Raw genomic sequence first — 25,706 nt, 5'->3', positions numbered from 1 at the left:
GCTGTTTCTTTGTTTGACTCATTCGTACCAAGCTGCCGTGTGATTTCATGGCCTTTGACTGAGAAAGAAACATAATTAAATCCAGATTCCAAACTGGTGTTTGCAGACAGGCAAGTCCTGGTGGTCATTATTCTACACAGACCCCGCACTAGAGCATTATCAGAACAAGCCCAGGAATGCATTTTCAAGCTACATTTGGTTTTAGGGAAAAAGAAGACAGCAAAACATTTTCAAATTGTGACACATCGACTGGCTTTTCCATTGGTTAAAATCTTTCTGATACGAATTACACGTAATTTCCCCCAGAAGAGGGCAGCGCTGCTAATTCTCTCCAGATGTGAGCAATCTGTGTCTGACCTTTAACAAATGTCCTTTAGGCAGATGACTTGCCATCCTGGAGTGAGGCCACAGCGTCGTTTCTCACGCACACAAAGACCTGAAAGCGCCATAAAAATAAACCATCCGTGCTACAAGGGGCATTAGCTGGCAGAAGAGCTATTGCAGCCCTGTAAATGTCAATGCCCATACGTTCAGAAACCCCACTGGCTCACTTCCATGCTAGATTCATAGGAACAAAATGGCAAACGCACATGGTTTAGTTGTTAAGCTGCCAGCTTTGAATCCTGGGTAAAGGTTAGGCCAGAAAAAAGTACTCAGAGTCACATGAGCAGTGTGTATTTAAGGGTAGTGTCTCTTTCCAATGCATGATCTTAGGCACTACAGACACATTTACTATTAAGCATCATGTATATTTAATAGCATAATGTCTACTTTAGTGTCCTTAAAAGCCTGTATTCCACTTTATAGTTTCCATTATTGAAGAGCCAATGTTCGGTTCTCCTGCAATTTTGTAAAGTGCAGGCAACCCACAAGAGCGTCTACATTTAGTTTGTGGCCCCGTGGGACTATGGTAATTATTATGAAATCATTAATTCTTCTTCGGCACTTTCAACTGTCAGGTACATGTAACCGTAATTGCAGTTAATGAACGCTGCTCAATTTATTAAATGTAAAATGAAAACCATATTATTTTATATGCAGTACTGAAGTATATTAACATTCATCATTTTTTTTGTGTGTGCCATGTTAAATTATCCTGTCCTATATGATATATACCCAGAATGTCACCATATATTTCTAGAAATTTATCAAAAAAGCAATCTAGAGAATTCTATCTCTCCAACTAAAAGAGAAATCAAAAGAATTAGTACCCAAAGTAATAGTCAACATCCATGTTTATGTGAACCACACTCAACTGCGGTTTTGGAGAAACAAGGTTCTTTCTTGGGCTGCCCTCCCCTCCACCAGTCCTCACAGGAGTGATGGAAGCTTCCAGTTGTTTGAATTGTTCATCTTCTTCCCTTCTCACAGGTGTTGCTAGTAGAACTTTCGTGGAGAGAGACTGACAGCCTGCCTCACGATTTGAAAACACCGGGAATGCAAGCCTCGTGTCGGTCACTCAAAATAAACCGCATAGACATTTGCCAGAGCAAAGAGAGTAGAATTTCTGAGCGCGTAGGATGAAACGGTATCACTTTTAGGATTCCAGAGGCATCTGCTGCTGATAAGGATGCTCTGACCATCCTGTTGTCCTATGTAAACGGTCACAATTAGTTTATACCGGGGAATCATCAATTCTTTGACCTTGGCTTTAATAACCTAGAAATTGTTTAAAAAAAGAGAGAGAAAAAGAAAAAAAGAAAGAAGAAGAAAAGGGGGTGTTTAGTCACATAAGCTTTCAAAATTGTTTAACATAAAAGGATACTTTGGGAAGGATGGAGGGGACCAAGAGGAGGAAGGCAAGGAGGACGGGGAGCACAATGGGAGAGGGGCGTGTGAGGACACATGTGTGTGAAAATGCCATAATGACGCTCATCACTTTGTAGGTAGGCTAACTTCAAAAACGTGAAAGAAAAATTGTTTAAAGCCAACAGCATGGTGCATTGTAGACACTTTCCACATCTCACAGAACCGTAAGTTAACTTTCTTTCAAGTACTGTCCTCATGGGACCAGGAAGTCAGAAACGAAATGACAACATTAGCGATAAGCTGACCTTTTCTGAGATATACAGGAAGCTAGTCATTCATTGAACTAAATTCAAGGGACTGTCACACCCGATGAAAATCTATACTAAAAGATGGCCTCTCTTTAAGGAACGTTGTAACCAGGGTTACTTTGTGTTTTCAGATCTAGTGAGGGAAACGTACTGTGCAATCTCCTGCAACATAACTGAATTGAGCATTTATCCCAGAGTTTGTTATAAAAACTGAAGCAGAAGAAACTATCATAAAATGCACTGTAGTTGATAAAACTAGAAATATAGTTAAAGACCACAATATGTATAATTGATAGCATTCAAAGAAGTTGCTGTGGCAAGGAGACACCGTTGCAAAAATGTTGTGTATTTTCCAAAAATAAGTTCTAAAAGTGAGATGGTTTTTGGTTGAGGTGAGGGCTCAATGGTGAAGCACTTGTACAAGTGTAAGGACCTGAGTTCAAGTCCCCAAGACCCAAGCGAAATTCAGGGCTAGCAGTGGGCATTGAGGATTACAGCATAGCTACAGGGACATGGGGGCAGAGACAGGACCATCCTGGCTGACTCGTCTTATGCTGTGCTGAACAACAGAAAGGCCTTTTCTCAAACAAGGTGGGAAGTGAAGACTTACACCCAAGATTGTCCTCTGAGCTCTCTGTGTGCAGTGACATGTCCATGCCCAAAGTCACACAGGCAAACATGCACACATACCATACACACACATCATACAAACATACAGGATGACTTTTTTTAGGTGGCATGGAGCTGGAGATATGGCTCTGCAGTTAAGAGCACTTTCTGCTCTTGCAGTTTGGTTCCCAACACTCATACCAGGCAGTTCTAACTGCTTGTAGCTTCAGCTCTAAGAGATCTGAAGCCCTCTTCTGGCTCTTCAGCCTTTGCACACCTCTCTCTCTCTCTCTCTCTCTCTCTCTCTCTCTCTCTCTCTCTCTCTCTCTGTCTCATCTTTCTCTTAAACACATACACAAATAAATTAAAATATAATTTAAAAAACAAGTGAAACGGTTTTGTACAGCAATAAATTTGCTACAAATTACATACATAATGATGGTTTTAGACAAAAGCTTACCACATACACATGTACCTATTTGCATATGTAGTGTATGATCTAATACCTATTTTCATAAAATCAAAGTATACCATTTGACTGATCTCAAATCCAATCCTTTCAGCACGAAGAAGAAAGGAAATAATGTGGTTCTAGCGAACACTGGGCCAAGTGCACTGTACCTCCGAAACTGTCTTAGTCATCTGTCTGCAGAACTCTGGGTCATATTCCGCTTCTTGTAGGTAGGCAGTTAGTACATCTTTCAAAATGTGATTGACAGCGGCCACAGGAAAATGCCTGGTGGGACCTGGACATAGACATGGAATTTCTTTAGAAGTCATTTCTAACCATATCCATCTACCCGATGGGTTCACAAAAGAATACTGAAACACGAAGGCTTTTAGTAACCTGGGTGAAGTCCAGCTAAGGAGGTTAGAGGTCTGAATTCAGGTCAGGCTTTTCTGAGAGACTGAGCGGGTAGTTAGCTCTGAATTTACCAGGCCCCCTAAGGAGTGCAGTGAGCTTTGTTGGCGCCTCGTACCGTGAGCCCTTCCTCATCAATTGCCAGTGCTGGTGGCTTCTTACTTCAAAGCCTCAACACCTTCAAACCAGCCCCTCAGTGTTTACACCCCACCCACATCGCTCTGGTCCATCATCTGCAGCCAGAGAACTTGCTTGGAAAAACCCAGATCGTAATATGACATTTTCTTTATGGGGTCTAGAGTTGTGTGTCTCCCAGTCCTGAGCTCTTGTTCCAGCCCCCATAGCTCCCCATGTGCATGCTGCTCCTGCCTGGTGGGCTCCATCTGTCATGGAAAGATGCTCATGTGTCTTTACCCTTGTCTACTCTTCAAAATGGACCACCATTCCCCATCTGCTCAGTTAAGAAACAGGTAGTTTCTCACCTGAGGTACCAAACATCTCTCATTTATTCCAGACACATGGGTCCTCTGGATCCTAATCCACCTGAAAGCAGGTAAGGCATACCTGCAATTTTCTCCAAGGGAAACAGAGGCCAGATCGGGGTCAGGGAGATGGCTTAGAAGGTGTGGTGCTTGCGGACAAGTCTGATGGTTTGAGTTTAATCTCTGAGATTCACAAGGTGGAAAGAAAGAACCTACTTCCAAATGTCTGCTGGCCTCCACGTGCCTACCTGCCACACAATTGTGTTTGTGTGCACAAATGTATACACAGAAATCGATGTAATAACAATAAACTCTTCAAAAATTTTAAAGAAATGTAAGCAAGACGGGTTTATCCCCCTGAGAGTCTAATTCAATGCTTAGGGATAATTTTTGGTTCTTGTGGACTTAAACAATTTCTATATAATAATCACTGCACAAAAACGTTTTTGATGACCATATTCTCTGTGCCAGGGACTGTGACAAGCATGGGTTTACCTTATGATATCTTGCAGAGATCTTTGAAAGGACTCTCACAGTTATATTTGTCCCACAGATGGGAAAATGGAGGGGGAAGCCCAGAATCCCAGAGTAACAGAACTAGGAATGGATGCCCAGATTTATCGGGGTTTAACATTTATATTCGCAACCACATTTCAGCCATATTCAGATCAAAGCTTCAGATAAGTGAGCTTCACCCTGGTATTCCAGGAATTAGGTACATTATCCTTCTGGTTTCTGCCCAGACAACTACGTGGCAGACACATGTGCTCTGGCTTGGTAGGTAGAGGCTGGATTATTGTTGAATTAATAAGGAGGAAGCGTTTGAATCAAGAACGCTATCCAATCCTCTTTCAGCAGTTAACATTATCTGTTAGTATTTATTCATGTTCCTATGTCCGGTAGAGGCTAAGGGGAAAAGTATACCAGAGTTAGGACAATTCCAAGCAAATTTAATTCCAAGAAATTAAATTCTCTTCTGGGACATCTGAGAGAGACAGGGAAGTCACAGGCGATAGGATCATTCTTCTCTACCAGTGGAAGCATGCCACCCCAGGCTTGAGCAATCCAGCAGGGAGCTCAGATTAGATCCCAGGAGGGTTGCATGGAGACGGCTCCCTTAAGAGCACTACGTCCCTTGGCTGAGAGTTGTAACCAGTCTGAGATGAGGCCATGGCGCGGCACCAGGGAGGTAAATCCCCAGGTCTCACACCGCTTTCATTCCTCCTGAAGGTTCCTTGGCTTATACTCGAGAGAAGTCTAGGGCTACGACTGTAGTCCATTGAGGTCAGTCTCCTGAGGCTCATTAAAGAGAATGTTTATTTTGATGATATAAGAATTGTTTAGTTCAATTTAAATCAGGGCAGGAAAGCCAGACATGGTGGTGCATGCCTTTAATCCCAGCACCTAGGAGGCAGAGGCAGGCTGATCTCTATGAGATCACAGTCAGCCTGGTCTACAAGAGCTAGTTCCAGGACAGGCAACAAAGCTGCACAGAGAAACCTTGTCTTGAAAAACCAAAAAAAAAAAAAAAAGGAAATAAAGAAAAGAATCGTACCGCTAATCTGCACTAAATTAAATGGATTATGTCATCTAGAGAGATACTCCATCCTTTTTCATTCCCACTCCTCCTGCCAAGCACTCATCTCATATGATCTTCCTTGACCAGTATTATTCCCAGGGAACCTGCGCTGCCTGGCATTAACCTACCTGTCCTCATTGCTGCATTCAGAAAATGGAAAATTCTTCTAGTGCAGATATATTGGTCAGCACAGTGCTGCCCCCCACCATGGGAGCAGCATCTGTCCCTCTAACTGCACCCTCTCCCCCTTGTAGTCATGGAGCAGGAGGCTCTATCACTGCCCCCTGTGAGCCCAAGCGCAGAGCATAGGTGATTGGCTCAGGGGTGACAGAGCTGCAGGCCTGGCCAGAGCACTTTCTTAAACGTTTTATTTCATAGCAGAAGTAGGCGTAAAAACAAACCGGTGTCTTGCTTGTAGCAAAGCAATAATTTCTAACCTTTAGGAACCGCCATAGGGCACCTCCAGGCTGGAAGGAAAGCAACAGTGGGAGAAGGAAGCTGGCACACATCAGCCAGAGAAAGAGAATCTGTGATGCTTGGAGCCCAGTTCCTAGCAGCTCCCAGGGGCTGCTGTACCAAGTCCTTTCTGAGCATGGCCCATCCTTTTAGCTCGCAAACATGATTCCACCTTTAAAACGAGTTTTTTTCTACACAGTAACGAAAACTCATTCTTTATAACCTAATAGTCTTTTCCCTTTATGTCCAGAATCCTCTGCCACTGTGCTCAGATGGAGCCCCTGACACGCAAAGGGACAGAGCAAGACAAACGCCCCAAGCTACTTTCAGTGAGAATGAATGCAATCAGCAAACCCTGTCCTCTTCATTTTGAGGCAATTTTTTTTCCCCTTGAGGAAAAGGTTTTAGATTTCAGAAGATCTAAAAAAAAAAAAAAAAAGAGAGAACATAACTTAAAAAATAAACAAACAAACAACAAAAAACTAGATTCAAGGGAGAATAACGAAAGCAACAAATTGTTCCACAACTTCTCCCAACTGGGATAACAAGAGCGTCGTGTAGGGAATGAGGAAAAATCTCGGTGGTTCACGTATCATAAAAAAAAAAAAAAAAAGAGAGAACATAACTTAAAAAATAAACAAACAAACAACAAAAAACTAGATTCAAGGGAGAATAACGAAAGCAACAAATTGTTCCACAACTTCTCCCAACTGGGATAACAAGAGCGTCGTGTAGGGAATGAGGAAAAATCTCGGTGGTTCACGTATCATAAAAAAAAAAAAAAAAAGAGAGAACATAACTTAAAAAATAAACAAACAAACAACAAAAAACTAGATTCAAGGGAGAATAACGAAAGCAACAAATTGTTCCACAACTTCTCCCAACTGGGATAACAAGAACTACTCTAAGTTTGGCGTGGTGGCACAAGCCTGTCATCCCATACTTGGGAGGTGCAGGCTGGAGAATCAGGACTTTGAGGTGCCCTTGGTAATGCGGTGAGTTTGAGGCCAGCCTGAGCTATCTCAGACCAAAACCAAAACCAAGAGTTACTTTACATTATCTCGTGCTAGGACTTAAGGAGATAAAATAGATTTCAAATAGCTAGGACGGGGCGTGCCAAGTCATAAGGCACTCCTTAGGTAGTGGTTGAGGTTTTACCCTGAAGGAAGGGTAAAAGAGGATTTGTCAGAACGTGAAGGCTGGGAGATGGCGGAGGATATAAGTAGGTGACGTGATGGTCCTACACAGGAAGGACCCTGAGACATTAACAGGTTGCTGCAGAGAAAACTTGATACCAGAGGTTTGAGAACCTCACAGAAGCTGAGCCCAAGAGTTTTTCTTTCCCTCTTTCTCTCCCTCCCTCTCTTCCTTCCTCCTTCCCTCTCTCTCTCCCTCATTCTCACCTGCCTCCTCCTTCTCTCACCAATCAATATTTTCCATTTGCTGTCTCTGTGTGTGGTGGAAAAGTTGGCTACTGTGGCAAGTACTCTTCAGTGCCAACTTTCCTGGGTTTGGGCTCACCAGGTAAGCGCATCTCTAGGCATGTCTCTGAAGGTGTTCCCGGAGGAGGTGAACAGAGGGAAGAAGATGGCCAGCTGAATGAATGGCACCACCCCATTGGCTACTGTCCCAGACTTAATAAAAAGGGGAACAGTAAAGATCCGTCAGAGCACCCGTAGTTACCTCTTTTTCTACCTGATCTGCCCAGATGTGAGCAAGCAGCCCCCTACTGCTTCCTCATCATGAACTGGACCCTTAAACCACGGGCCAACCAAACCCTTTCTTTCTTACAGTGTTTTCATCCAGTATCCTGTCATATAAAAGAAACTGAAAGCTCTTCATTGTGATACTCACAGTCGCCATCTCTAAAAAAAATCTGCTACCTACTTTTAACCTGAGCACCTGCAAAAGCCGGGTACAAAACCTAGTCCATAATTTGTGGGAGTCACATTGAATCAAACAAGAGGTCTTCGTGCTTAGTTTTCCCTGGGAAGGCCCTAGCCGTCCCTTTTAGCAACAGTTTTAGTGAATGGGAAGCAGAGCATCATGTGATTTACGCACAAAGCAGCCAAGATCCCAGAATGTTTTGCTTAACTATCACCTTCCTGGGCATCCTTGAAACCTGCCTTCAAGCTCAGGTCGGACTCCGTAGCCTGTGATTTTCTTCCTCTCTCTCCTCTCTGCGGTTAGGGAGCAAAGGTAAGTGATGCTTTCTCTAAGAAGCACAACTTCCCTTTCCTATTCTTTTTTCCCCTCGTGGACTATATTCATGTTTTACTTCCTTTATGACAGCTGTAATCATTTTGATAAAAGGACAAACACACCGTAACTTAAGATGTGTTTAGATGACGTGGACAATGATAGCGGCAGTGGTGACCTCTTAGCCATTGAGCCACCTCTCCAGCCTCGACGATGAAAGTCTTCTGTGCTCGATTAAATCTGCTTTCCAAAGCAGCCAGTCCGCTCTACTAACAATTAAACTGTATTTCCAATTGTACTTTCTTTTGGGTTTATTTTGCCTGTGAATCGTACTCACGGGCCTTTAGTAAAGATCTTCTATCAATTTGATGGAGTTCTGGCCAGAAGAACGGGGGTAAGAGTGACAGCTGGTCACCTTTACTGGAAGGTCAGCACTTCTGAAACTTTTGTTTGGCTGAAGAAGTTGTATAGCAAACAAAAACAAAAACAAAAAAAAACCCCAACCAACCAAAAAATCAAAGAAACATAGGTATTTGCATTTAAACTGCTTTATCTTGTTGCAAAGGCATTCCAGACTTTTCTTCAGCACACAGTGACTCAAAGTCACAGACTGCCACGATTAAGAACCTCTGGTTGATAAACCAGGCGATGGTGGACCACACCTTTAGTCCCAGCACTCAGAAGGCAGAGATATAGATCCCCGAGTCCGAGGACACCCTGGTCTATAGGACAAGTTCCAGGACAGTCAGAGATACACAGAGAAAACCCATCTCATAAAACCAAACCAAACCAAACAAACACCTCCCAAAACAAAACAAAAGATAGAAGCTTTGGTTGCAAGTTGGAGAAAACTTGACCCAAACTCAGGTTGCTGACTGAAAGGGCTAAGGGCCAGTATTTGGAGTTAGGTATGCCACTAAAGTGATCTGGATGGTAGGAACATTTACTGTCCACTGCAAGCAGTGTGAAATACTACCGGACTAATGCTGGAGCCTGCAGAATTCGAGTGGGGGTGTCAGCCAGCACAACGACATTGCCATCGTGTAGATGCATCTAAAGTTACAGAGTGTTTGTCCTCCTTTTGTCTAAGTAATTACAGCTTCTCAAAATGAACCAAGAGTGTGGCCGAGGAGAGGGATGAAAGGGGCGGCTGAGTTACTCACTCCGATAGTATTGGAACTATTGAAGAAAACTGGCTATAAGGCCTAGCCGGGTAGAGTGATGGGTTATAATTTTCCTGGGGCTACTAGGCCACAGGTGGAATTACCCTGGCCCACAGAGTCCTTTCTTGCTCCTTGGTAAGTCTCTATGGAATTTATGTAGGGCGGTAATTATGTATGAATTCAGATAATCACAGGCAGGCACACCCTTAAAGCAAACAAGTAGGTCTGTGAGGAAACGAGAATGGGAAAAGACACTTATGTGGACTCCACCTGGGAGCATAGGGCAGCTGTGACAATCTTGGTTTTCAAAGACCCCAAACCTCAATGGCAGCAGATAAACATCTCCATCAACAGGGGACCACAGTCATCTGCCTCTGCACGGAGGTATTTTTTTTGTCCTCCACAGTCAACAACGTCGGTTGGTTTTGAAGGATAAACATCAACGTACATCACTTGCGTATTCCATCTGGAAATACTCAGTGAGCTTGAATCGAATCGTATATTATTCTATTATATACATTTATGGCATTCAGAGATTCATTTGAGGTTTAGGAAACCCCACTTTTTGTTTTCGATTCTTTTTGAATCTTAAAGGAAGTGTTGCTTAGATTTTAGAAAGCAAGACTGTAACTCTAATGTACCAACAACTCTCTCAAATCAAGGTCACTTATCTAGGCCTGAAGACCTATACCAGACTCCGGCTAAAGTGGCATAGGTCACTGAATTAGAAGTTTAGCACGTGAGCAGCACACCTAGCTGGTAGGTGTTTTCCATGCGAACTGTGAGGCGAGAGGCTTCATCACGCGGGCTGGGCTCATCCACGTGAGACACGGTGCTGACGGAACTGGAAGCAAAAAGGGAAACAGCAATTAGCATCATCTCAATGTTAACGAGACATAATATTGATTTAAAGGTGTATGCTTCCATATACAAAATTCGCTGAAAGTTCCCAATAAAGCCTACAGAAATAGCCCGATGACATATTTTAAAGTCGGAACCACATTAGAGATGGGAACACTAAGATGTAGAGAAGTTACTGGGGTGGAGTCTCAGGGTCATGGTGGCGTCAGGAGCAGGTGCTCCTGGGCTGATTTGTGTCTTTGGAGTAAGTGGAGTGAGTGTTCTAAAAGCCATCGCCAGTGGAGTCCCTAACAAAGACTCAAAAGCCTATCCCACAGTAAACACAGCTCCCAAATGGCACTTGGGGGTATAAAAAGCAGCTTACAGTGTTGGGAAACAAATCCGTACAGACAAAGGGTATTATACAAAGCTCATTGTGATACGTTCCACCAAATCCCGTCAGAATAAAAAAAAAGAAATGGGAAACTCATCTCTCTATAAGGTGAGAGAAACCACAAGTCACCCAAACTGTAAGAGTCAATCAGTGTCAGCCACCTTTTCAGCGTGAAGAATGGATCTCCAAGGCAATTTGAGCTGATCCAGGTGCTGAGTGAGAAACCCAAGCAAGGAGGAGCCCCGCAATGGGCACTGTGTAATTCAACCTAGATCAGAGAAAACCAAGTGGGGCTAACGAACCTACAGCGCTCTACCCCAAATTCCCTCCACCTGTGACGATGGAGGCTAAGACAGATGCCATTTCAAAGGCAATGATATGCCCCTTCTGCCTCTCTGCCCCTCTGCTCTGTGTGCGTGTGTGTACGCGCGCACGTACGCTTATATCTGTGGGTGTGAATGTGTGTTCAGAGTGACTGTTTCTCCAAGTAAAGGCTGTATTTTGGCTCTCATTGAATAAGAAAGAGTTATTTGGGTTTTGTTTGTTTTTTGAGATAGGGTCTCACCAAGTAGCCCTGGCTGGCCTTGCACTACGTAGACGAGGCTGCTCTTAAGCTCACAGAGATCCACCTGCCTCTGCCTTCTGGGTGTTAGGGTCAAAAACGTGCAAACACCATGCCTCGCTTATTTGTTTTTAATTATTGGGTTTTTCTTTTTCTGCCTGTGAGAAGTTTAAAGTTTGCAGATGTTTGGAACTAGTGAAATCTATGAACTGACATTTCAAAGAAATCACACTTACTCTATTTTGAAAAATCGTTCAGTACAGTACGGTTTATGGGACAAATTAAAGCTCACTCACAAAGTCCAAGAACATGATGACATGTTGGCTGCCTTTGTCACAATGCATCTTTGTGGTGGCAATCCGGTTTTCTTCCTTCTAACACCTGTTTTTTTTTTTTCTTTTGTGCAGCCGTTTAAAGTAGCAACCAGCCTGTTAGGCCATTGTGGTTACAGGTGCTGTGGGCAGGACCAAAGATGACAGGCAGCTTCTGCCTGAGAAACACACCCCTGCGGCATAAGCTTGGGATTTGGTAGTAAGTCTGCGTGCCCAGTATGGTGCATGCTGCTTTCAATCTGGCAACACAACCCCTAGCAGCGATTTCATTTCCTCTTTTGGTGTCCTTTGATAGTGTAGAGAGGTCACCATTCTGTCCATTTTAGAGAGAAAAGAAGGGAGGCCGAGGGCTTACTGTCACACGTGTAGAAAAGGCAGACTTCGATTTCAAACCTTCCATTTATCGTCCAGTAGAAATCTAATGTGTGATTACCCCAGACAGATCGAGAAAGGGGCGGGAACTACTGGGGCTAATGAATGGCTGCAGTTCAGATATGTGTATGTGCACAACGATGCAGGAAGCTTTGGCTGAGGCTCCTCTGTTTTCTACAAGGGTCACACTAAAAATTCCCAGGAAACAGAGCCGATGCACAGCTCAAATTCGTGGGGTTTAAAGTTCAAAGGGAACCATCATCCTCATCATCGTTTGTCTCCGTGTTACTAAAGACTAGTCATCTGTGCACTTTATGTTATTGCCATGAAGATGGTGTCTGAAAGGGGCAGCTCACAAAACCCAAGGGCTGAAGTCTGATGTATAGTTTGCAAGTTTTACAGCCTGGTCTGTTTTTGAATTATTGAAGATGGTTTTTGTTTGTTTTGGACGTGTGTGTGTGTGTGCGTGTGCGTATGAGTGTGTGCGCGTATGAGTGTGTGTGTGTATGAGTGTGTGTGTATGTGCAAGTGTACACAGAAGCATGTAGAAGCCTGAGGTTGATGTCTGGCGTCTTCCTTGATCCTCTCCCCCTTACTTATTTAGGCAGGCTCTCTTGCTGAACCCCGAGCTTCCTGATTCGTCTAGTTTGGCTAGGTGGCTTGCTGTGGGGGTCTCCTGTCTTTGTCCTCCCTGCCAGTCCCCTGGTCTTACAAGGTAGTCCTCATGTCCACGCGGCTTTTATGGGTTCTGAGAATCCAAACTCCAGTCCTCAGGCATGTGTGGTGAGGGCTCTACCTGCTGAGCTTCTCCCAAGCCCCCAGGGTCTTTGTCTGCACAGTCATCATGTAAATGCTGTGTGCACATAGTAAAACATGGAAAGCACATGAAAAGGGGGAGAGTAAAGTTTCATGTTACTAACTCCAGTGCTTGGATAAACACTTATGTTAAAAAAGTTCTTGGGTATATGATATTACATATGCAATATCTTTCTCTTTCTTTCTTTTTTCTTTCTTTCTTTCTTTCTTTCTTTCTTTCTTTCTTTCTCTCTCTCTCTCTCTCTCTCTCTCTCTTTCTTTCTTTCTTTCTTTCTTTCCTTCTTTTTTTGCTTGAAACTGTATCCTAGAACATTTCCATTCTCAGTAACAAATATGCAGCCATATTTTAAATATCAGTTTAATATTGCTTAACTGTTACTTCTCCAGGCCATTTAAGTTGCTCCCAATATCCCATTACTGTAAGGGAATCTATAATTACCATGTGGCAGGGACTGCCATTTTCTTTTCAGCATTGTTCCTCTCCTTTCTGGGTACCAGAGCCGTAAACTGTGGGAAGATTTCTGTCTAAATGAAAAGCAAATCCTCAGTCCCTTTCTGTGCTGCTGGGGCTCTGTGGCTTGAGAACCACTGTGAAGAACTGTCTGGGTAGAAATTTGAGAAAGATTTCTCAAAACAAAACAACATCAGAACTCCAAATCAACACATTTTGAGTTAACCAATAGGAGTCTATCTTCAGTTTCCCTTGTTACTAAATTGTGTTTGGTGTTAGGGTCGCAGCAGCTTCTTGACCTTGTAGATTGTGGATCAGAGCAATGGGAGCCTGGATCTCTAAACTGCCCCACTGGGCTTCTTTTCTATAGGAAAACATGTACGTCTAGTTTGTTAGGGCACTGCTTTGTATTCGTTTTTAAACGAATTACCAGAGACATTAGATGTAACAGATACAGTCTCTTGTTGAACAGAGTCTATTGCACAAGGCAGGAAGCTGTGTGAAAGAGAACTTGCAGTCATTTTTGCTAAGGCCATAAAGCCTTGAAAAGATTGTAGGTGTTTTACTGGAAGCCTGGATATTTTGGCTACACAGAGGAAAAGGTTTGGGGAACCTATTGCTTTCTACATCTTCAGACTGACCATGTCTCCAGTGGACTACACTTTCGTCAAGCATTTTAAGAAACTTTATTATTATTTGAAAGTATGTCTGTGTGTCTCTGTGCATGTGTGTGTCTGTGTGTGTGTTGGTCTGTGCATCTGTGTGTGTGTGTCTGTGTGCGTGGTCTGTGCACCTTTCTGTGTGTGTGTGTCTGTGTGCATGGTCTGTGCATCTGTGCACATGTGTGTGTGTGTGTGTGTCCGTCTGTCTGTCTGTCTGTCTGTCTGTCGGCTCTTCTGGTAGACCAGTACATGATCTTAACCACTGAGTCATTTCTCCAGCCTGAATTTTTATTTTTGGACACTATTCTTATATTTGTTTTCCAGTATGAAGATTGTAGTGGCTTGAACGAGAAAGTCCCCTGTAGCCTCAGGCATTTTAACTCTTGGTTCCCCAGTCGGTACTGGTACTGTTCGAGAGAAGTCAAGGAGATGCAGCCTTGGTAGAGAAAGTATGTCACTGGTGATGAACTCTGCGAACGTAAGGCCACACATACTCACGCTTTGTCCTCTCTGTTCTGTCCTTGTGGTTCACGAGGTGAGCTCTCAGCACTCTGCTCTAGCTGCCACGCCTCCTGCTTCCTGCTATGCCTTTCTGCCATGATGGGCACTTATTCCTCTGGAACCATAAGCTCAAATAAACCCTTCCTTCTGTAAGAGGCCTTGACGATGGGGTTTATCAGAGCAACAGATAGGATAGGAGGCAGGGCCTCCCTGAAGCTAAGTTAGTACTTTATTCATGGTAAAGAAGCAAGGGCTGATAGTTTGGACATCGGCGTGCGATGGGTTGGAAATGGAGAAAGGAAAGAGAATGAGGAAAATATTAAAACAATATATTCGGCATTTGAGTGGAGCCTTGAGGAGGAGAATAAGATATCAACAATGCTTGCAGTGTGAGCAAGAACCATTAAACAGGGGCCGGAGTGATGCTTGGTGGTTAAAAGCATTGACCACTCTTCCAGAGGACCCAGCTTCAATTCGCAGCCCCCACATGGCAGCTCACCACTATCTGTAACTCCGATACCCTCACACAGACATAATGCAGGCAAAACACCAATGCAAATAAAATAAAATAAATAAATCATTAAAAAATTAAACTAGAATGTGAGCTAGGTATATTTTTCTTTTCTTTTCTTTCTTTCTTTCTTTCTTTCTTTCTTTCTTTCTTTCTTTCTCCCTTCCTTTCTTTCTTCTTTCTTTCTTTCTTTCTTTCTTTCTTTCTTTCTTTCTATTTTTGTTTTATGGAGAATTGTTTTGTCTGGATGTATGTCTGTGAGCCATATGCATTTTTACTGCCCACACAGGCCAACAAAGAGTGTTGGGTCACTTGGAACTGGAGTTACAGGCTGTAACTGTGAGCCGCCATGTGGGTACTGGGAATCAAACCTGGTCCTTTGAAAGAGCAGCCCCTGGTTCCTACCCACCAAATCGTCTTCCAGCCCTGTGGTAAGGTTTTAGAAATCAAAGAGCTCCTATATTTTAATAGCAAGGAGCTGTCAATGTCCAGAACACCAGCTTACACACGAGTGGACAGATTCTGTGCTGATCGGCAGGCTCCACTCAGGCTACTTGAATTGCTAAAGACAATCACGTGACTTGCTCATTAGTGCATTTAAACTTTCAGTGGGAGGTGTAGAGACAATACCTGTATTGACTACATGTCCCAGCTCTACAGGTGGATGAGGTCCAGTTCTGTGATTCAAACTGCCCGTGATAATCCTTCCTGACACACAGTCTCATTGCCCAGAGAATGCTACAGTCAATTTTATCTTATTAACAATAAATTGATTGAGACAGGATCTTGCTATGTAGTGCTGATTGGCTTGGGATTTTCTAGGTGGACTAGATTGGCCTCCAATTCTCTGTGATCCTTACATCTTTGGTCCTCAAGTTCTGGCATCAGGCATGTGCTGGAAATCTGATCTAAAAATTGGGATTTCAGGCAGGAAAAGAGAAAAGATGTATGCCTTTGCACCAAAAATATTTTTTAATGAAAATGTGTAAAAATCCAGTCAGTGTTTGGAAGTGGATGGGCTACTTTTGAGGACAGAATTATAGACAGGTCTCTTGATGTAAGAGCTGCAGTTGAGAACAAGTATAAGCTTATGAGTTATCACTGGTGGAAACCCATGCCCCTCAACAGCACCTTCAGGAAGGGTGGGAGCTTGTCATCAAAGTCATGTGCTGCCCCCCAGTGGAAAGACTTCACAGTGCACAGAGAACAGAAGGCTATAGGTTCTGTGTGCTTTTTAAAGCCTTTTAACAAGAATTTATTGCTACAATGTGCCAGAAAGAGTCCAGAGTGATGATAATACAAAAGAAAGACTCCTGTGCTCGAGAAACATGATGTACAGAGTAATGTAAAATACACACACAAACTGCTTCACTGGGGACTAAGAACATCTGTGGATTCTTTTTTCTTTTCTGATTATGTTTAAGACCAAAAGCAGGCCAATTCTTTTTCTAGCAATAGATGGTGTTTCTTGTTCGGAAGCATTAATTTTGTGGAAATTATGCAGTTTTATGACATTTTATCCCATTTGGTTCATCTATCTAGAAAGAGAAAGATTATAGTGGAAACAGAAGTTGGAATTTTTCATAAATTAGGGAAATAAGAGAACAGCAGGGGTCTAGTCTCATGGGATGTATTTTTCAAGACTAGGAGTGGTTTTGAAGGACAAAGACTCCACCTACCTCCCGAGCAAAGCCTAGCCCTGGCCAGATGGAAGGAAATCTGGAGTGGTGATGGACAGAACAGAACCACGGTGAGTGTGGGCAAAAGGCTAGGACCGGATCTTGAAGCTGAGGGCCAGTGCTCATCTGAGAGGAAGGGAGGTGATGGACAAGGCCAGATGATGGAATTCTCCTGCAGGCCCTGGATGCAGCATGATTTCAAAGTCACACTGCAGTCAGGAGCTAGGGGTGATTCTGGGAGCATCTGAGCCTTGGCTACCACACCTCACTGTGAAGTCATCAATGAGGGGTGTGGCCATCACAGATGTCCCACGCAGAGGAAACAATTGCTCTCCTCTCTTCTCCATCTTCTTTCTTTCCTCTCCCTCCTTTTCATCTTTGGAAGAGATGCAAACCGACTTTTAAGAAGGAGGCTAAAATAAAGCTTGCTTTGTACTAAGCACTCAGAGAAACACTTTCTATAAGTTGTAAAATTGTCATACAAGTCACCGTGGACTTAATGCAAGCACAGACTCGTGAGTCCAGTTTGTTTGAAAGCAAAAGGATGTACTTGTTCAAGAATTCACGTGGTGCAGTAGTAATGTTCACACACTGATCAAAATAGCTACTGAAGGACAGTTTTGTGCCCAGGTCTGTCTTTGAGATGTCCTACCAGGAGATACAAAAGGCAATTAAGCTTCTTGTGTCTATAGAACTTACATTTTTTTTTATTTTACTTTATTATTGCTGCCCATATGATGTGTGTGCTGAGTAGCCAGGTCCATTTTTATTCTCACTTGCCTCAGCATTGTCTGGCATCCTCTCTCTCAGTGTTTTGCTATCAGGACAGGTGCAGAGGGTACCTTGTTCTCAGTTACACAGCTCTGGTTTCCCTTGTGCTCTGGGCATCTCTTCCTGCTCTCCTTGTGCCCGTTGAGCTTTCCTCTGACTCTGTTTAAAACTGGCTTCCTTTTTTTTTATTGTTAACACACAACTCTATATAAGCAAACTCTAACAGGCTATTAGTCTGTTACTATAGAGTTTGTTAAAATATGACATTTGTTGAAGTTCTATTTATCGCAAACATTTTAGTTTTCCCCTGGTTTAGGTATTTATATTGAGATCTCACTTTAAGATAACTTTCCACTAGGTGTGGACGTGGATAACTATAATCCAAACACTCAAGAGGCTGAAGTGGATTAGGAATTCCAGGAAGCACGGGTGGTGTGTGTGTGTGTGTGTGTGTGTGTGTGTGTGTGTGTGTGTGTGTGTGTGATGGATGTCCTTCTAGAGAAGAGAGGTTCTCCTATGCTTTCTTTTGTGTGCTTTATAGCTTTCCATTCTCCACCTTCCATCTGGAGTACATCAGTATAAGTGTACAAGGTACCACCAGATCAGCTTTATCTCCCTCCTTGAGGTGAGAGAGTCTTCTCCTAAAACAACATCAGACACAAGAACCCAAACCCTCAAACGTCCAAGGCCATGGTGATGCATGCCTCTTCTCTCAGAGCTAAGAAGGCAGAGAGGTGTGAGGTCAGCCTGGTTTAAATAGTGACTTAGAGGCTAGTATGCCTTAAAGAAATCATTTATCATTTCCCCATTTATAAATTAGGGTAAAATAGAGTCTTCTCTATTTAATCCATGGTTTCCCACAAAAGGCACAGGGAGGCCATTGTGTTTCACTAAGCAACATGACATTTCAGCCTCTCCATCTCTCTGTCTCTCTGTGTCTCTGTCTCTGTCTCTGTCTCTCTCTCTCTCTCTGTCTCTCTCTCTCTCTGGGACGAAGCTGTTTCTGAGCTTGATGCAGAAGGCATTATGCCACATACTCCCCCTTTGGTTTTCTATCTTCCAGCGTTTCCCATCAGAGGTCAAAAGAAAAGATAGGCTGACCTCACTTCTGATGTGAAAGTTCGTGGGTTGTAATCTTAGAATAAATTCATTCCATGTAAAATTATTTGTTCACTGTCTGCCCAAGCAGGCTTCTACAAAGCACATGGGGGCAGTGCTTTCCAATTGGATCTTTCACTAATCTACCTAGCTGCTATGGAGCCGTTCCCAAGTAACTCTCTGCTGGCTGGAACAACAGAGTTCTCTATGTTCGATCCCTTTGCTACTTCTCTATGCCTGATGTGTGTGATACAACAGCAGACGTGCTAGAGGCTCCCTGTATCCTGGATGAATAACTGAAGGAAGTCAGTACAGTGTGGCTGACCTGCTAGGCTAGATAACCTCAATGCATTTTGTTGGAGAAGGTGGGGACACACCGTTTTTGTTCCGTGAATCATGGGAACTTAGGTTTGAGGCAAGAGAAAAACTCTGTAGTTTCCAACATTCATCCAAACCTACAGTAGAACTGTACTGGCTTCTGAACAAATATGCCTGGATAGCATATCACATTAGCTAGAGAAGGTAACTCGACCGCAGGGTTTCCGTTTTCACCGTAAGGATAGGAGATGAGAACATTTGTTCAAATGCCGCCCAATGTCTGCCAGAGGGTGAGTCTCCAGCGAGTAAACCACCATTGTGAATGTCTGCCTGGACTTATGAGTAGGAAATGCAAGGTTCTGATGAACAAAGGGGACCGGAGCATTCATGTGGATTACACACAGATTGCCGCTTTCTGTGCAATGAAAATATTTGGCTAATCAACATCTTTTTTTCTATTTGCTAATTCTGAGGTTTTGGAGTCTCAACTTACTTGAGTTGCCATTTCTTTATCTGAAAAGGAGGATGGTGCCCACACCTGTTTAGTAGAGGGGACATTGACAAACCTTTCTGGAAGAGGTCAAACAGCGGGAACTTTGGGGTTTGGGGGCCTTAAGCGTTTTGTTGCTGTAGCTTGTCTCTGTTGCTGTGGTCCCTAAGCCTCTGGAGACACTGCATGGAGGAGGCAAGCCATGATCTAAAAACAGGATTTATGGAGCATGGAATTGGGGTTTCTACCAATATTTGCATGCCACAAAACCGTGCTCCTTTAGATTTTGATTTTAGCTATGGAGGAAGCACTCCTAGCTAGGAAGCCATACCCAGCCGTGTTTCAGACTGTACTTGGTCCTTGGCCATTGCTTCCCAGCCTCTGACAAAGCTTCCAGGAAGCAGACCGGGGCTGATCATAAAGGTTCCATAAGTGTTTGCTGGTATTCTCTTCTTATAAATTGTCTACACGAAAAGCCAAGTTCAGATTTTCCAATGGGGTGGATGACAGCTGTTCATGGAAAACCACATGCCAACATGTGTTTTAGGGGGGTAGAAAGAGGGGGCTCAGCTTAAGAGGCTTCATATTATAGCTGTATGCAGTGGGATCCTTCTTGATCCAAGCTGCTCAGATAATTAATGAGTTTATGAACAATCTGGGCAGCAAAGACACCACCTTATAAAATGATGCTTCTTTTTGCTTTAATGAAACTTAAGAAAATATTATAGAACATAACTTGAACACAAAAGATCCAGTTCTAAAAACAGATGATATGATTACATTGAATATACGTTAATATTTTTTTCACAACACAGGAGGCCCTTCAATTTTTTATTATTCCCGGAATGATAGTTAAGCATCGGTCCCAATGGAGAGGACTGAAGACATAAAATTCAAGATGAAAGGGCAAATCCATGCTAGTCGTACACCACATTCTCAAATAGGTCTACCTTCACTCCTATTTCTTTTAAAGATTTGTTTATTTATTATGTATACAGTCTTCTGTCTCCATGTATGCCTGCAGACCAGAAGAGGGCGCCAGATCTCATTACTGATGGTTGTGACCCACCATGTAGTTGCTGGGAATTGAACTCAGGACCTCTGGAAAAACAATCAGTTCTCTTAGCCAACTTCTTTAACCCCTACTCTATTTTTTCTTTGCCTTCCTTCTTAATGCGTTTACTGCTACAAAGACAAGTGAGTTCATAGTGCATTGAAGGAGCTAGATTAAAAACTCACCATATAGGTCTACAAAGGAAGGGGGGACCAGCATGAGAGACAGAAAGAGCCTCCATTTTAGTCTGAAGGAGGGTGTGGTCAAGCTTAGGTATTTAGTCAGCTTCCTGAAGAGGAGGAAGGAAAAGAAAAGAAGGCAGAAAGAAGAAGAGCATTTCATACAAGGAGTGGGGTTCCAGTCAGCAGTGGCTGGAGCCAGATAGAGCGCTGAAGGACAGCGGGGTATGTCCAGAGGGCAGCATGCAGACCAGAGCGGGGAAGACGGTGCCGTGAGAGCTGGCAGGCATCTGTGGCCCCTTGAGACCTACTCTGGCTTTGGGACTGTATCCTTGACCTGAGGGTCTCAGCTATTTCACAGAAATATAGCAAGAATGAGGAGGCCAAGCAGGATCAACGCAGGAGACTAAATGAGATGATGTTCAGGTCCTGAGTGCCCTTCAGGAGATGATTATAATACCAGCGTTTAGATTTTGAAAAAAAAAATGGTTTCGAAATAATTTTCAAGAAAAAGGTGCTTCCTTTTCAGACACACTGTTAGTGCCAAATTATGTCTCCATGTGAGGGCCACTAAGCTTTCATAACCTTTCTACTGAAGACTCGTGTGAGAGAGAATCACCAATATCATAAGAATTGTGGTTTGTAAAGAGCAAACCAGGGCTATGAGTTGGCTCAGTGGCTAAACGCCCTTAGTGATATGCCTGATGACCTGAGCGGGATCCCAAAACACTCGTGGTAGAAGGAGAGAACCATATCTTGAATGTTGTCCCTTGACTGCCACATACATGTCATGGTATGCCAACTCCCTGTCCTCAAGTAAATAAATATCAATGAGTCTTTTTAGATAACTTTCCCCTTTGTCTTGGAAGAGGTCAGTGTATGTGGGCAAGCAAATTTGGTCTTTGAATGAGGGCATACACTTTTAAAGCCATAGGGACATCCTATCAAATTCTTAAGTGGTCTCAATAAACAAGTAAACTGCATATAGGTGGCAATTATTTTTAAACATATTGTAAAAAAAAGCATGCGGCTGCCTTGGTGACTTGGGTCTGTAGCACCAGCAGCTTGGGTGATGGAGCAGGGTGTGGAATGTTTAAAGCTCACTGTTGGAACAGAGAGGGCCCACGGCCATTCTGGACGACTGAGCAACCCTGTCTCAAACTAAAGCATAAAAAGGAGGGCTGGGATGTAGCTCAGTGGCAGATGCTTACCTAGTATGCAAGAGGCTCTGGGGTTAGTCACCAGTGCCCGGCCCTCAGTAGACAGAGAGGGTTCACAGAAGGCTGGCAACAGCACAGCTGGGGATCAGAAGCAGGATCCCTGCATTGCCCTTCCTTCTGACTCAGGCTGATGCGAAAGAGGGAGATTGTGTTTGCAGCCTACGGAGTGTAGGCCTGAAAGGGGAATGGTAAGTAACTATAGGTGTAAATGGAATCACTCTGGCCATCAAAAGCTTCAGTTTCTACATCCCGCATTCATTCTGGTCTGTTCTGCAAAGCGTTAGCGCTTCCCAGCCATGGCGTTAACATGGGGTGTCCTGGAAGTTGATTGACCACTGCCTCAGGTAATCTGTTTTGTCTCCTTGCTGTGATGGCCAAAATGGAATGTTGTGGGAATATTAAAGATGGATTCATTTTTTTAGGAGTGCAAATGCTACAAAAGAGCCAAAAAGTATTTATGACCTTTGACTCGCTAACTATACTGTTGAGAACCAAGTAGAGAATTATTATACAGTGAAAAAAGAAAAAAGAGAAAACAATTTGAAAATGTTCAATAGTTTGCAAAGGATAACCTGATCCTGATCACAAATTCATAAATATTATATGGCCATTTAAGAGGATGTGGACAAAGACTGAAAACAGTACAACATTTGTATTAAATAGTTGCGTTGTATATGTACATACAATGGGCAAACTGTGAAGTTTTAAAATATTGAGGGGAAATTAAGGGACTTGTGAGGGCAGCTGGAGCTGGTCTGCAGTACAGGTGGTTTTTTCTTTATTGTTTTGTTTTGGTTTGGTTTTTGCAGGGCAAGAGGAAGTTTTCAAAGCAGTAAACATGCTGCTAGGATCCACGTAAGCCTCCTTCCCCACCTTAAATAACGGCACCGAAGACCAAGGGAGCACTGTGCTTCCCTATACCCTCCCCACATCCACTTCCATTTCCAGGAACATGTTTTGTCTGTTGGTAAACATTCCTAAGAGTCAAAGGCACCGGACACCCAGGTACTCACTGCTTAGAGCGCCAACGACCTTCCTTCTGTTGGGACTCATGGTTATTCGGGGAGCATACACTCCCTCTTTTCTTCAGTGCAAGAAACATTTTCTCTTTAGCCAAGGCTGACATCATAACACGCTCTAGGAAAAAAAATACTGTGAAAATAAAAACAAAAGAAAGATATGAAAATCATTTAGTTTCTGTAGCTCAACATCATTCCAGGTGGAGGACCCAGCTGCTAGTGTGACCCTTTCGGGTGGGGACGGAGGTTTTCTGAGAGCAGGAATCTGCAGTGTAGGTGACTTTGTTGTGCCTATACAGTTGGGAATAGGATTTTTTTTTTTAAAGACACAGTGTACCTAATTCACACAAACAGACATTACTCTATAGTCAGGATGCTTAACTGATGGATAGGGAGAAAGTTACCGCGGAAAGATGGGTGTCTGTAGAAAGATGCTGTCTTGTACCCCACGTCAATATTTTTATTACTGCTCTGTATCTGATCTTGATACACGTTTCTGAGTTAAGCTTTGCCATTTTGGCTGTGGAGGGAGATGTGGTGGGCAGGTGTGTGCTTGGATGAAGTAGACAAACTGGAGAGGCATCACTGGGAGAACCCAGTTCTACAGAGAGTTGATTGTAGGCTACCAGTTTGCTGTAAAACCTGGCCGGACCCTTCAGTGTAAAACCTCAACTTAAAAAAAAAAGTCTTAACAGACAGAGCTATGAGATCAATCATGGGCCTAAAGCAGTCTCAGAAAGGAACCAGAGGCAAGTTAGCACTACATTTTGGTAGCTGAGTCTCTGATGGTCAGAATTCTCCTTATTTCCTCATCAGGGTGCATCATACACGTGCGCACTAATGAAGGTGGACACACAAGACTTGGTCTTGTTGTTTTGTGGGAGCTTTATCTAGAATCATAAGAAGTGCTGAGCGGTGGTGGCACACACCCTTAATCCTAGCACTCCAGAGGTAGAGGCAGGTGGATATCTGTGAGTTCGAGGCCAACTGGTCTGCAGAGGGAGTTCCAGGATAGGCAACAAAGCTACAGAGAAACCCTGTCTTGAAAAACAAACAAACAAAACAAAAACAAACAAACAAAAAAGAAATCATAGGAAGAAATTCTCTAAAAAAAGATCTGGTTTACTGTAATTTTGGAGAGAGGAAAAAAAATGTTTGCCTTATGTCATGAATATGCCATATAGCTCATAAATATTCATAAGCCTTAAATTCCACTATGAAGAGCCCACTGCGGGGCTCCCACCCCTTGAACAGCCTGAGCCTGTTTCTCTTTGGAGTATTTGCTTTGCTTAAAACGTGACTCCACTGATCCTTCCCTTCCAGAAGAACTAAGAACTGCACTCCTAACAGGAGTTAGGTGCCGCCCATGCTTGCTAATTCCGGAGAATTAGCTAGTCTCAACTCTGCTGGCAGGTACACCCTCTCTAGAGAGACCCCAGATGGAATTAAGAACTCTCAGCGATGCAGCGAGTAGGGGAGACTGCTGGTGACCAGTGCTTGGTAGATAAGTTGAGCATCATCACCCTTTGAAGCCAGACTTGAGGTCACTTTTTCTGATTTTGTGGAGCTGGGAGCAGAGATCGCCATTATGTAAGCCGCTCCCTTCCGAGCCTCCTTTCCTGAACCTTCTACCCCCCAAGCACCTGCACTGACCTGCTGTGAGCTGGGTGGCAGGCCGGACTGCCTGGACCTGGGAACGTCCTCAGTGGAGCTGCAGAAGCCGGGCTGCTGCTTAGTCTTGCAGTTCCCGTGGGAGCTCAGGCCGTCTCCAGGGTGACCTCCTCAAACACTGCCCAGGCCGCCCCTCCCCGGCTCGGTGGGCCTTTGAGCCGCTCTTGACTTAGGCATCCCATTAACACGGTCTCCCAGAGCCTTCCCAGCCCCGCCTTGTGGGATTGCCACAATCTGACTGTGAAGCTGCGTCCCCGGATGTCAGGGGCGCCAGTGGGAAATACCGAAGTTTTCCCGGACACAACATCGAGACATGAAGATACTTCTGACCCCCTCTCTCCCAGATGCTGACAGATGCTGCGCAGCGGCTCACTTTTATTTTGTTGCCCCAACAACTATGCCATGAAATGATTGCTCTCTCTTTACAGAATTAGTGACCCAAAAACTGATGTTAATCGGCACACCTGGGGTGTAAGGGAGCATAGGGTCTTTAAACCCGGCTGTTACAGGAGCAGGCTGCCCTCCCTCACTTCCTCCGTGGACAAGGAACTACTAAAGCTTAGTAAGACTAGACTCCTGAAGCTGAGGAAGTTTGGAGTGCAGGCTGTTTGGGGTCAGGGGCCCACCTGCTATTCTCGCTGCCATAGTGGATACTCATTGAAGAAAGCAGAGGCCCCCACAGCACAAGCTACAGTGGGGTCCTTGACAAACGTTCTCCTGGTCCTCAGAAGCCAGGATGGAAGCTGAGCAGCCGGATTCCAGCCTAGTGTTCAAAGAGCCCTCAAGGCCATCCCCACCCACGTTTTCACAAAGAGCAGGAAATTACTTCTTGATGACTACCAACGAGGTAGATCTATTCCGTGACCAATAGCCGGTACCCCATTTAAGCTGCTTAAAGATCCCATGATGTAGAGACCCCGTTATTCTGTTTTATTTTTGTGAGGATACATTGAGAACAATGATGTAACCTGCTTAGGTCTGTAGTCAAATCATGAAACTGCGTTCCTCCCACTAGAAAGCCCTTGATTTTGCCAGACAGTGGGGTCCACCAACCCCTCCCTTAATTATCTAGTTATGTTTTCCAAGAAGGTAGCCAAAATTTTAAGACACAAGAAACAAAAGATTCACAGGTCAGTTTATTTTCATATTTTTCATTTATTTTCCAGGAAAAAAAAAAGTCACATTTCGATAACAACTTACATCAAACTGCAGTTTGAAATGGGAACCCCATTTGCAGTAATACATCATGATGAGTAATTGCATATTCAAGGTTTTGTGAGCTGGGAGACTGGAAGAATTATGGAGGAAAGAACAGTTATAAAAACCACCGGTTACAAAAAGCGATGGCCACACTTTTAC

General features: G+C 43.7%; 1 protein-coding gene across 4 annotated transcripts; it reads right to left on the bottom strand.

The window, feature by feature from the left end:
• Positions 1–400: 400 nt before the first annotated feature.
• On the bottom strand, positions 401–24,526 carry Tctex1d1 (Tctex1 domain containing 1). 4 transcript variants are annotated; one of them, XM_013348510.2, is made up of 5 exons: positions 24,330–24,526; positions 22,671–22,809; positions 10,160–10,251; positions 3,288–3,412; positions 401–1,659 (listed from the first exon to the last, which is right to left on the bottom strand). In XM_013348510.2, the coding sequence occupies exons 2-5, from the start codon at positions 22,784–22,786 to the stop codon at positions 1,456–1,458; spliced, it is 537 nt and encodes a 178-aa protein (XP_013203964.1). In that variant the 5' UTR covers positions 22,787–22,809; positions 24,330–24,526; the 3' UTR covers positions 401–1,455. The 4 variants fall into 4 exon arrangements, with proteins under 4 accessions (XP_013203964.1, XP_005353535.1, XP_005353536.1 ...); XM_005353478.3 differs by lacking the exons at positions 22,671–22,809; positions 24,330–24,526 and adding exons at positions 14,335–14,452; positions 16,528–16,744; XM_005353479.3 differs by lacking the exons at positions 22,671–22,809; positions 24,330–24,526 and adding an exon at positions 16,528–16,744.
• Between the last annotated feature and the right edge of the window lie 1,180 nt (positions 24,527–25,706).

The sequence above is a fragment of the Microtus ochrogaster genome, chromosome 10 (assembly GCF_000317375.1).
Source record: "Microtus ochrogaster isolate Prairie Vole_2 chromosome 10, MicOch1.0, whole genome shotgun sequence".
NCBI classification, from domain to species: domain Eukaryota; kingdom Metazoa; phylum Chordata; class Mammalia; order Rodentia; family Cricetidae; genus Microtus; species Microtus ochrogaster.
Note: the sequence above shows the minus strand (reverse complement) of the source record. Positions and strands in the feature narration are given on the sequence as shown.